Here is a 13111-nt window from a genome sequence, read left to right on the forward strand (position 1 = left end):
CAGGTTGCTTGTTTCACAGTAGTCAATGGGGATGGTGAGCTGTATTCAGGACCCCCAGAATGACGACATGGCCAGGAAGGCTTCTGCTCGAATCTGCACATATAAGCATGTCTAGCTCAGCTACCTAGGCAGGTACTGGAGTAGGGTGTGGCCATTATAGCTGCTGGTGACCCTGAACAGGAGCTCCCAGCTCTCATAACAGCCAGGGTCACTGTCAGTATATCACAGGGGCACTCTGGTCTGCTGCAGACAGATAATCAGCATCCAGCTTGTTCAAAATGGGTCTCAGGGCATGGGGGCAGTAGCTGTGTTCCTGGCCATGTTCTGGTATTCACATACAACATTGAGCACAGGCAATAGTCACAGGGAGGTTCCAAAAGTACGCAGCTTCCTTGTGCATCCTAGCACACATTCCTCCATATATCCCATTCTCCTGTTGATGGACGTCTAAGCTGGTTCCGTTTTCTGGCTGTTGTGAACAGCAGGATTACTTTTCATGACTGAAAGTTTTATTTTAGTTCCAACCTAATTGCCAGTGGGTTACTAACATGACTGAATGAATTGATTTCATGTTCCTATTCTTGCTCTTATTAGTGAATGAACTCAGTTTGAGTCAACATTAACCAGGATTACGAAACTGCATTTCATAGAATGCTGTTACATGGGACCTAGAACCACTGAAACAGCAGGGCAAACCGTGAAGTAAGCTGTCAAAACTCCCACTTAGGCCAGAATCGTGTGTTTCGTTCTTCCAGTAGAAAGACTGACTGCAAGTCAGCAGTGTGCTGGAAGACAGGCAAGTCCTTTTTAGTAGGTGAAAGAGTTGCGGCAGAAAGCTCTGGAAACAGGTCTGTCTGCAATCCATCTCTCATGTTTCTTCTAGCATCGTGAAATCCTCTCTTGAAGTTTAAATCCAATATTTAGGTAGGAATAACCCATTAAGGCGCATACATGGCTACAGGTCAATACTAGCCTTTCCACATGAGCTAGGTATCAGGGACAACCTTTTGAACGGTATTTAGTAGTATAGAACTGGAATGTCCTATTTTTATGAATAGTGACCCTTTGACTGGAAACGTATAAACACACTGTGCATCTGCTTTGTTTGGTGCTGATAAAGAGTACATACCCAACGTACATTCCTTGTAGCAATCAATAAAACATAAAATGGAAACGCAAATGGATGTCTCAATTAGCTTCTGCTGCGTAATGAATCACCAAAAAAGGCAGCGGTTTAAAACAACAGTGATTCATTATTTTTCATTTATATTGGCTGTACACTCTGGGACGAACTCACATTTTTGAGAGAATATAGCACTATGGCTGGAATAGTTAGGTGTCTGTTTCCATGATGAATACTGCCAGATGGTTTTAAAAGAAAAAATTCTTTATGTGTACGAATGTTATACTGTGTGTGTATGTGTACCAGGCAGTCACCTGACTCCTGAAAGTCAGAAGAGGGCTTTGCACATTCTGGACCTGAAGTCATGGACAGTTAGGAATCACCATCTGCATGTTGAGAGACTCGAACTTCGAACCCACTCCAAGAGCGAGTAATGCTCTTACTAGCCATCTTTCCAGCCCCATTAAATTTTATGTTTTAAAGGTATGTGTGTGTGTGTGTGTGTGTGTGTGTGTGTGACATGTGTGCAGGTTCCAGAGCAGGTGAAGAGGGTGAAGGAGCCCCTGTGACGGAAGTTATAGCTATGATGGGCTGCTTGGGTGCTGGGAACAGAACTCAGGTCCTGTGAATAAGTTGAAGGCATTGCTGGGCCATTTCTCAGGCTCTTCCCGCCACCATTAAATCTAGGAGGCAACATTAATTGTTGGGACTAAGAATTTGCTTAAAGAGCCAACAATTTCTCCGTAACAACCATGTTTCTTAATCATTAGAATATTCATTTAAAAGTTCTGCAAGCCGCTTCAGGAAGAATATAAGTGAATTTGATAATAATATATCATACTCATTCCGTATATCCAAAATATTATCAATGCCAACATAAAAACAGTGTGAAGCAGAGTTGATAACACGTCTCGTTATGAATTCTGGGCCTGCAGTGTGTATTTTATTCACACAGTGCACCTCATTTCAGGGCTCAATACCTAAAGCAGCCGACACTAACGTACTGGACAGTGCCCTGGTAGACTGAACCGCTGGGATACAGGCAATCCTCTCTCCAGGACTCCAAAGTAGGCACGCAGCCACTAGTTTTGAAAGGTGGACCAGGAAGATACAAGACTCTCTGACCTCTAGCTGCTAATTCTTCTGTGTTCTTCAACCGTTTTCTTTAAAGTGCAGCTGTGGAAGAAAGTACCTGTGGGGGGGGGGTATGCTTTTTCAGCTTGTCGAGCCAGTGAGTGTAGGCTTCCAGACTCCCGGAAGCCTGACTCAAGCTGAGATGTTGGACTCATCAGCCCGAGGTGACTGGAGAGTAATCCATCAATTTGCCTTCCAAGGCATCTACTGCTACGGTCCTCCCCCATGCCCCTTCTGGGTGACTCATTCTCTTAGCACTTCAGAGTCCGGCAGAAAGCAAGGCCAAAAGCCCTCTTTGGAAGAAGAGCATTCTAACAGGGAGCCCCAGAATCCCAGATAATCTTCCACAGCTGTTTTTGCCTAGCTCATTCCACGCCTGCCATTTAGAATGGGAATGAACTTGAAACTGTCCAAACAGTGTTTTGTTTTGTTTTTTATCTTTTCCCTTTTGAGGCGGTGGACGTTATGAGTTGGGATGTTGTCTGAAAATAAGTCTTTTATTTGAAAATCTGTAAGGCCTAATTCGGTCTTGTTAGTACCTTTCTCCACTGCTTGTTTTCCTTTTGGGGGAGGAAACTTTCCACTCCTAGGTCCCCAGGATAACGCCCTTCCGCTGGCTTGCTGGAAAACTCTCCGAACCCCCCGGGCCGCAGCCCTCCCCCTTCCACAGCGCGGTAGACTAAAATCCAGCTGTAGGCAAGGCCAGGACCCCACCCGACTCCGCTGCAGCTACTCGAGGTGGGGGTGGATCCCAGGCCCAAAACCCGCCCTCCGAACGTCGCCTGCAGGAGAGGAAGTGCGGCAGGCCCCCCCCCGGCCGCCCCTCCCATTTCTATTGGACAACGCTGCTGTCCATCTTCTCTATTCCGCATCCTATTGGCTCTCTGTCTCCCGCGCCAGCCATCCTACCCCCCCTCCCGCCGGGAAGGTGAGTCACGCCAAACTGGGCGGAGAGTCTGCTGGCCTCTCTTCGAAGCTCGTCTGGGCGGCGGCGGCGGCTGCAACTGGGGACAGGGCGGGTGGCGCATCTCGGGCGTGGAGGCAGAAGTCTCATTGTTCAGGGAGCCTTCGCCTCTGCAGGTTCCTCGGCTTGGTCTGCCCGGCCCGTGTCAGCCCTGCCCAACCCCCACAACCGCCCGCGACTCCCGAGGAGAAGCGGCCCCGCGGCGGCAGTAGCTGCAGCATCATCTCCGATCCGCCAGCCATGGAAGACCTGGACCAGTCGCCTCTCGTCTCCTCGTCCGCGGACAGCCCGCCTCGGCCTCCGCCCGCCTTCCAGTACCAGTTCGTGACTGATCCCGAGTACGAGGAGGACGAGGAGGAAGAGGATGAGGAGGAGGAGGACGACGAGGACCTGGAGGAGCTGGAGGTGCTGGAGAGGAAGCCGGCCGTCGGGCTGTCCGCGGCCCCGGTGCCCCCCGCCGCCGCTGCGCCGCTGCTAGACTTCGGGAGCGACTCGGTGCCCCCCGCGCCCCGCGGGCCTCTGCCGGCCGCGCCCCCCGCTGCCCCCGAGCGACAGCCGTCCTGGGAGCGGAGCCCCGCGGCGCCCGAGCCATCCCTGCCCGCTGCTGCCGCAGTCCTGCCTTCCCAGCTGCCCGAGGACGACGAGCCTCCGGCGCGGCCTCCGCCCCCGCCCCCAGCAGGCGCGAGCCCCCTGGCGGAGCCCGCCGCGCCCCCTTCCACGCCGGCCGCGCCCAAGCGCAGAGGCTCGGGCTCAGTGGGTGAGTGTCGCCGCGCGCTGTCCCTCCCGACCCTCCCTCTTTTGTGTGTTGGCCCGGGGAGGGCGCAGGCTGGGACCCGAGGGGCTTTGTCTGCGAGCGGCAGGGCGATGGCGCCCCCGCAGGCGGGAGGCAGGCAGAAGGGTGGGGCGGCCGCGGAAGCCCGGACGCCTTCATTGTCTGTCCGGGTTTCGGGGAGCACGTGCACCCCAGCCAAGTCCCTAGCTCTTCCTTCTGGTCCCTAATCCGTCGCTCTCCCGAAGTTAGACACAGCCGCTATCATCAGCTGCTAGGCTGATGTGTCGAGGAACTAGTGTTGTGGATTCTTTGGGCTGGGCTGGCTTTAGATGTGGGAATGGAAAGGCTATGGGACCGAAGCATTTTATTTAAATTAGGAGTCTTTGTCGACCATCCTCCAGTTTCTCCGAGGGCCTGCCTTCTTGACAGGCGTCGGGGGACCCCTTGCACTAATCCCCTCCCCCTCTTACTGGTGGGGAACTGGCTGGGCTGCTAGGTCTGTCCTGCGATCCTACTGCAGTGTAGGGAGAGCGCCTCCAGTGGCGTGCTTCCAGGAGAATCGGGTAGAAGAGACTTTTGGTGAAGTTCTGCCACCGCCCAGCTTATTTGGGTGTAATGTGGCAACTCCTCCACCAGCCAGATCGAGCTAGAGAAACGAGATCTGGGCTTTGTGTTCCGATGGGGCGCAGTTCGCCCGGGCCTCAGTTGCACGGCAGAAGAAATTGCCAAGTGATAATGTGTATCTCTCCGCCTCAAAATGTAGCGCAGTTGACTCTAGAGAAAATGCAAAATGGTTGACCTTAAAAAAGGGGAAACCTGTGGATTCCTGGTCAGGAATTGGTTTATTGAACTCGTGGTAGATTTATTCTGACACACAATGAAATGTTTTGAGACAAACGTTTCATATATTGGTTAGAAGTGCTAGTTTTTGGAAGTATGTAATTTAGATTGACAATACAGGTCTGTAGTTTCCAAGGTACTGTATATTTTAAATTTTAAAGGAACATTCAACATTGTTTTAGTGCCCTTTCAATTTTGCAAAATTACTTTGGAAAGGGGAAAAAAAATCTTACTGCTTTGGGACATAGTGTCTTACTAGCAGTAAGACCTTTCTTTGTAATTTAAGGTCAAAAAGCAAGTGGTGTTACTGCCTGCTGGGAAAATTTCACAACATTGCACGATTTGGGAAGTGGTTTATTTTCTAGACAAATAGCGTCCTGAGCTCACACTATCTTATTTTACTCTTTTATTTTTATTTTTAATTACAATTAACTCTTTCACAGTAGGGGAAAATGAACCAGTAGGTATGTTTCTGGGTAACAGTTTCATTACAGGCATACTCCAAGGCACTAGTCAGAAACAATTACTACACTAAAGAATTTAGAAGGTGAAGACTACGTTAGCTTTCCATTTTCCTTAACTTTTTTTTTTGAGGTGAACTACACTAGAAAAAATAAAGTATTAAAATCTTATACTGGAAGCATAATGATTGGCAAAACTACAATTACCTTCTGTGCCTGCACGGAAACAAGAGAATAGCGCTGTCGTTTGAACCTTGGGTGGGGGGGGACTCAGGAAACGGTTTTCTTGAAACATCGACTGTTCAAGTATTAAGTTTAGAAGACAAAGGAGAGAATATTGCCTACTCGGATTTTGTGCTGATTGCATTTGGAAACTTCATTTCTTTTATTGAACAGTGAATGTGGTTATTGACGGCTAACCATTTCAGTGCATCTAGATCTCTTAATGCACTCAAGAGATTGTTCATTGACTGTTGCCATTACCGATCCCTATTATTGATTACCTAGGACTACCTAAGCACTATTCTAAGCCTCTCAGATGTGGCAGTAAGCAAGACCTAAGCTCCTCTCATGGGAAGAATTCAACATAACAAGCATATAAAAAAGTACTAAAAATGATGGTGTTCCGAGGAGGAAAACAGCTTTAAGGAATGAGAACTGAACTATGTGGGCTTTTTTAAGGTTGCTTGATAATAGGAAAAAGACCTGAGATTTGAGCTGCAGATGAAAACTTTTTCCCACTTAAGGACCTATTGTTTTTTTTTAATCTTTTTTTATTAAGATTTTTTTTAAAGTACAATCTTTTCTCGTTTTATATAGCTATCCACGTTTGAGCAAAGGGGTCAAGACCATGATGGTGATACCCACAGAAACAGCTCTGGACTGACAGCAGGGGAACCTGCATAGGACCAAACTAGGTTCACTGAGTGTGGGGGACAGTTGTGTGGCTTGGGCAGTCTGTGGGGCCACTGGCAATGGGACCAGGATTTATCCCCAGTGCTTGAACTGGCGTCCAGGAGCACATTCCCTTTGGAGGAGGGATGCTTTGCTCAGACTAGATACAGTTGGGGGTTGAGGGCTTTTGAGGGCTTTATTTTGCCTCAAAGTGAAGTGTCAGACTTTGTTGACTCCCCATGGGAAACCTTACCCTTTGGATAGGGGTGGGGTGGGGGTAGGGCAGGGCAGGAGGAGGGAGTAGAAGCAGACAGTCACTAGGACAAAGACCTCTAGGCAGACATGCACTTGCTTATCAAACCATTAGTTAAGAAGACCCGTGGCAGAGTGCAGAGGCTCTTTACATTCAGGTAGTTAGGAGCCTCTCAGACCGTGGTAAAATGAATGGCTTTTAAAAAGTTATTTTAGTAATATGGGTTCTATTATGCTTTTGGAGCAAAAATGTAATTTTGAGGGTGTGAAGGGAGAGGATTAGTGAGAAGAAAAATCAAAGGAGGTGAGACATTTGGTACATGGATAGGAACCCATAGCTGGAAGGGGGGAGCTAGAGCTCTTGAACACCTGTGAGTTCAACCATTAGCTCTGATTTCCTGTAGTTAGCTAGCTATGATTTCCCCAGTTGTTACTGTGCAGTGTCTCTGTTGTAAGGCAGTAGCTGATACTGAGACCTGCACCTTTCAGTTGATGACCGTTTTTCTTGGAGAAATTTGTGACTTCCTGTTGGGAGAATGGTTCGTTCGTTCCAAGGAAGCTGGTTAGAGACTAATGACTAAGCTGATCTCTAGACACATTGGTAATGTGAGTGACTGGAAGTGTGATAGATTGAATTCTGAAGGGTAGTAAATGCAAAATAAAAGGATCTGAATTTTATTATCCTGCCTTGATTCATAGTATGCCATCCAAAGCTGATATTATATCAGAAAACTAAAATTGATCTTCAAAAAAAAAAAAAAAGACTAGCGTGTCCGTGTGTGTGAGGAGGGCATCTCTGTGGTTGAGTATAGTCTAATATAGCTCGGTAATGAGAAGGTTGTTAAGTTGTCTAGTGTGTGTTGCTAAGCTTCTAGTTACAGAGGTTTTCAAGGAATGACATTGCCATAGGCTTGGCTCTGGTAGAAACCTATGGGAGGTGTTACTACAGTGGTGAGAGCATACCCCAGAGGACCACAGTTCCACGGCGGGACAGGCAGCATGGGAGGAGGTGGAAATCAGTCTTGGCTGTTTATGACCATCATCTTGAGAACTCAGGTTCCACCAGAACTACCTCCTTCCTTCTTCTTGAAGCAGTACTCAAAGTTACAGCCTCTTCCCAGTGGTATTGACTCCACGGTCTCATGTTCAGTAGTGAAGCCACTACTGAGCCATTCTCCAGCTTCCTCCACTTTTAATATTAATATAAATTAATTTAGTGATTTGGGATCCTTCTGCCTCATCCTCCTGAGTAGATGGAATTACAGGGTTGGGCAGACAGGCCTATAACTGTGAACCCCACTTCTTAAAGGTCCCAATAAGGGCCATGCTTCTTTCTATAGTTTTTTTCTGCCAAAGAGCTGTTTTTATATGAGTGAAATATGTATTTATGCATACACATACCAACAAAATTGCAAACAGTATTTACTAAAGCAGTGACAGAGAAATATCTTCCCACCAGCCTTTCTTTGTTTTTTTTTTTTTCTTTTGTTTTTCCCTTTGGAGTTGAGGACTGAACCTAACAGTTTGCCTTGCAGTTGTTAGCCAAAAGTTCTACCACTGAGCTAAACCTGCAGCCCCTTCCTCAGCTTTTCTAAGCTGAACTCTTGCAGATTGTGCCTCTGTTAGAAGTTTCTTGGTATCTGCCTAGAAGAGTAGAGTACTGTGGAAAGGCATTCACATGTGTGTGCATCTTTTTCACTTTGTGCTGAAGCATCTGCAGAGCTTCAGGGTGCAGGGCCCAGTTGTAGGGCATTGCCTCAAGGATGCCAGGGCTTTGGTTTCCAGCGTTGCAAAACAACAACAATCCAGCACTCACCACACATCTCAAGTAATCAAGACAAGTAGCTGCAGAGTTCCATGGTAGACAGCACAGTAGCCCTCTGCTATCGCTGGTTTCACTCCTCATGAATTTAATTACCTGATGTCAGAAGTAGTAAATGGAAAGATTCTATTATTCCCAAAGTAAGTCTTGAGTTTTAAATCACATGCTGATCTGATTAGGGTGATGAAATCTTGTGCCATCCCCCTCCTTTGCCAGGGATATAAATTATCCCTTTGCCCAGTGTCTCCATGTTGTGTGTGCTATCTCCCAGTCTGTCTCTTAGATGCCTACTTGACTGAGATAAGCTAATAGTTTCAAGTGAGCTTCTGTTGAAATGAGTCTTAAAGTAGTGATATGGGCAAAGTTATAGAGTTGCTTCCTTTAATAAAAACATCAAAATTTGCCATAAATGTATGTAGAAAAAAATCAGTTTATTTCAAGTTTATTACTGTCCTTTCAAGAGTCCATTGGTGACCTGGGCATATACCTCACTGTTGATGTGGAATTTATAACCTTTACTTCACTTAATTATGGCCCCAGAGTGCAAGAGTAGTGGTGCTGATGTTTCTGGTAAGCGTTATGGTAAAGGTACTGAAAGATAGTTGAGAACAACAAAGACCACATTCGTGTAGTTGTTATTAGGTATTGTTACTCTTTTCTTGCTTGATATATGTATAACTAAACTTTATCATATGTATAAATGTATGTATAAATGTAGGAGAAGAATAATGTACCTATAGAGTTGAATACTGTTGCGATTTCAAGTTTCCTAGGAGTAGTAACAGGGATCTCATGGCTAAGAGAGTCTGCTCTATTCAGTCACGTCTGTTCTGGAAGTTATGTAGGTTAGCGTTCTCTCTTGCAGACAGTGTTATGTGAATACCTTTAGGTACTATTTCCTTGGAAATGAATACTGGTGTATGCACTGTAGAATAAAGCCATTCAAGTTAAATTTCTACTTCAAAGAGGACTGGCACTTACGATGTTGGGTGCTGACAAATTGCCCTATTACAGTCTGTGTTTCCAGCAACATTGTGTAAAGTACCAGTTTTTCTTAACCTTTGTTAACACAGTACATTGGTAAACTGATAAATGGTTTATCAAATTGTTAATATTTTGTATTGGCTTAGGGTGCCAAAATATTTTTTTCTAATCATTGCCTTTGCCATTTTGAGTTTTAATTTTTATGGGTGCAGGATCACTTGAATTTATAGGCTATCTTAAAATTTTTTTTCTTGCAAAGTTATTTTATATGTATAGCTGTTTTGCCTGTGTGTATGTCCATGTCAACTTGGAGGCCAGAAGAGGCTATGGGAGCCCTTGAAACTGGAGTTAACAGTTGTGAGCTGCCATGTTGGTGCTGGGAATCAAACTCCCACAGTCCTTTGTAAGAGTAGCCGGTGCTCTTTTTTTTTATTAATATCTATTTATTTATTATGTATATAGTGTTCTGCCTGTATGCCAGAAGAGGACACCAGATCTCATTATAGATGGTTGTGAGCCCTCAGTGTGGGTGCTGGGGATTGAACTGAGGACTCCTGGAAGAGCAGCCAGTGCTCTTAACCTCTGAGCCATCTCTCCAGCCCTCAGCAGTGCTCTTGACTGTTGAGCCATTTCTTCATTTTTAAAAGATGATTTTGAGTCATCAAAGTCATTGAACTGTGCTGTTTTTAGAAAATTTAGAATTTTTTTCTTAGTGTTAGTATTTTTATGATTTTATTTTAATATTATTTAATTTGCTGCTTAGTTTGTTCTTAAGTGTGAGGTAGTGATAGATAATTTTCATGACTGGCCAACTTCATTTATTGCAACATCTGTCTGAACTACTATAAATGGGAATATCCTCTGTTCTGCTCTGTTTTGACTATAAGCAATGACCAAGTAGTTTTAATTACTATAACTTTTAAATAAAATAGTCTGTGATAGGGTTTTTTCCAGAACTTTTCTTGGATATTTATTTTTTTTTTTTTACTGATTTCAAAAATTTATTAATCTGGATGCCTCTGTTGTTAGATTTTAGTAGGTTATATTATATTTATGGGTTAATCTTAGACAATTGATGTTTTAGGATTGATAGTATGTATTTTCCACAAACAAGGTTTTTATTAATGTGTAGATTTGTAAAATTAACTTTTTGTGATGTATAACTTTTTAAACCTTTGTGTATGTGTTTGTATGTGTGCACACATGCTCACACACATGCACATGATCATGCATGATGTGGATGTTGAGAATTGTAGGATGTGAGAATGTACCTTTATGTCGGGTTGTTTACACTTAACCCTCTGACGTGGTTTAAATATGAATACTAAGATTTTGCATAGTATTGACATTTGAAGTACTGGATTGTGTAGTGTAGCTGGTCCCATAGGTCATAGGTAGACTAAAAAAGGTGTCCTTCCCCAATCATTTTGTTTGTTGTTGTTGTTGAGAAGAAAAAAAAAGTTGTTCTCTGTACTCCCGTGCTAGAGCTGCATCTCTGAAATGCTGGGTCTGTAACTCAGTGCATGCACATGCACATAGAATAAAAACCAAACATTTAAAACATTTAGAAGATAATTTACATGCCCTAGCATACAAAGATCTTAAAATTTATTTTGAAAGATTCCCATTGCTTTTACTCTCTCTTTGGTAATACAGAATATATTCATTATTCTAGAAAGCTCTCTTGAGTCCTCAGTTAGTCAGGAGTATAGTTCAAATTTATGAACATTGCCTCCACACCTCCATCTTAATTCCTTCCCAACCACTACTGATTCTTTTGCTATAGATTATTGTTGTTTTTAATGAATGTTACAGAGAGTGGAATCATGATGCATAAACTCTTTGTGTCTGGCTTTTTGCATTCAAATGTAATATTTTTGGATGTATTATCAGTGATTTTTCAGGTTATCAGTATTTTTTTAAATCCTGAGTGGTAGTCTGTGATAACAAAATATGCCACTTATCTTTTGTTGGACATGTTTTTGGCTATTTTGAATAAAAAGAATGTTATGAACATCTTAAAGATATTTTTGTAGGTGTGTTTCAGTTCTCTTGAAAAATGTCTGAGTATTACTGTGTCATCAACCAAACTATTCTCCAGGGTGAACACTGTCAGCAGCTGGGGATTCTGGCGTCTGAATGCTCACCAAACTGCTATTAATAGTCTTTAGTTTTAACCATTTTAGTGCTATGTGGTGCTTCATCGTAATTTTATTTATTATTAATTTTTTAAATTTTGCATACCAACTACATTTTCCCCTTTCTTCTCTCTTCCCGTTCCCACAACCTCCCATCTATTTCTCCTCCTGCCCCCATCCACTATTCCGTTTAGAAAGGGACAGGCCTCCCATGGGAGTCAATATTTATCACCTCATTGTGATTTTAAATCAGATCTTTGTATCGACTAAGTGATGTGGGATCCCTTCTGTATGCTGTGAATATGCAGAGATAGAGGAGGAAAGAAGGCAGAGTCAGGCACACTCCATGTAGCTGCCCAAGAAGCAAGAAAGACATAACACCACATGTCATGGTAAAATATAAAATAATAGAAATGGGTTAATTTAAGATGTAAGAGCTACTTAGGAATGTGCCTAAGCTATTGGCCAAACAGTGTCTTAATTAATATAGTTCTGTGTGATTGTTCTGGTCTGGGCGGCAGGGAAACAAAAGTACAGTCTTTATTTCTAAGGGATTAGAAGACTTTTATCTGTCCGATTATGTGTCTGTTTTGTCAAGTATTCTAGTGATTTCGCCTACTCTTAGATTGTGTGTCTATTTTATAGAAACAAGGGCAGGTAAGCAGCATCCAGACTTGCACTCTGTTATTAAGGTTTTTTTGAGACAATTTCTCTGCGTAGCCCTGATTGTGCTAGAACTAGCTCTGTAGACCAGGCTGACCTCGAACTCACAGAGGTCCACCTGAGTGCATGGATTAAAGGTGTGTCATCGCCACCTGGTGGCCTTCCGTTCTTAAAATGTATGAAATCCCAAGAAACCTGTAGAGAACTCTTTCCTGACTCTGAATTCATGAACACTGACGTGTCGATTGCAGGTTTGAAATTTTGTCTACCTCTTGTTAGATCTGTGCCTAAGCATTTTAGGCCTTTATTGCTTTTATAAATAAAACTTATTTTTTTCCCCAAGCAAGGTGTAATGGTGCAGGCTTTTAATTCTGACATTCAGGAGGTAGAGACAGGCAGATCTCTGTGAGTTCAAGGCCAGCCTAGGCTACCTACTGTGTTCCAGGACAACTAGAGCTACATTGCAAGTGGTTTTTTTTTCTTCCAGTTTTGTCCTTAGAATATGGAAATGCAGTTTGAGTTTGTCTTCCTGTCGTCTTTCACCCTTGAGAGTTCACTGTCTTATTTTATTATTATTATTATTATTATTATTATTATTATTATTATTATTATTATTATTATTATTTTGGTTTTTCGAGACAGGGTTTCCCTGTAGTTTCTAGAGCCTGTCCTGGAACTAGCTCTTGTAGACCAGGCTGGCCTCGAACTCAAAGATCCGCCTGTCTCTGCCTCCCGAGTGCTGGGATTAAAGGCATGCGCCACCACCGCCCGGCTGAGAGTTCACTGTCTTTAGAATGTGTGCCCGCCCACTCTGAGTCGTAGTAGATTTTGAGTATTTTTGTGTCAGGTTTTCCAGCATTGTCTGACCTCCACAGTATTCATTTAGGTTACTGATCTGGACTGCCCCCTAGTTGAGTTTTGTCCCTGTGCACTGTAGTCCTCACAGTAGTTTAAAGGGAGCCCTGGAGCTTTCCTCTGTGTGCTGGCCTGCCTCTTCCATCCTAACCTTCCTAGCCTTCCTCATGGAAGGCTGTGTTCTTGTTCCTCCTCCTGGAGTTCTGAGG

General features: G+C 44.0%; 1 protein-coding gene across 1 annotated transcript in view; it reads left to right on the forward strand.

Moving 5' to 3' along the window:
- Positions 1–3236: 3236 nt before the first annotated feature.
- The window catches only part of Rtn4 (reticulon 4), a 59647-nt gene continuing 49772 nt past the window's right edge, over positions 3237–13111 (forward strand). The window contains exon 1 of the mRNA XM_042054369.1: positions 3237–3978. Coding sequence (XP_041910303.1) covers positions 3462–3978 — 517 coding nt within the window. The 5' untranslated portion in view covers positions 3237–3461. The remainder of the gene's footprint in view (positions 3979–13111) is intronic.

The sequence above is a fragment of the Arvicola amphibius genome, chromosome 1 (assembly GCF_903992535.2).
Source record: "Arvicola amphibius chromosome 1, mArvAmp1.2, whole genome shotgun sequence".
In the NCBI taxonomy this organism is placed as follows: domain Eukaryota; kingdom Metazoa; phylum Chordata; class Mammalia; order Rodentia; family Cricetidae; genus Arvicola; species Arvicola amphibius.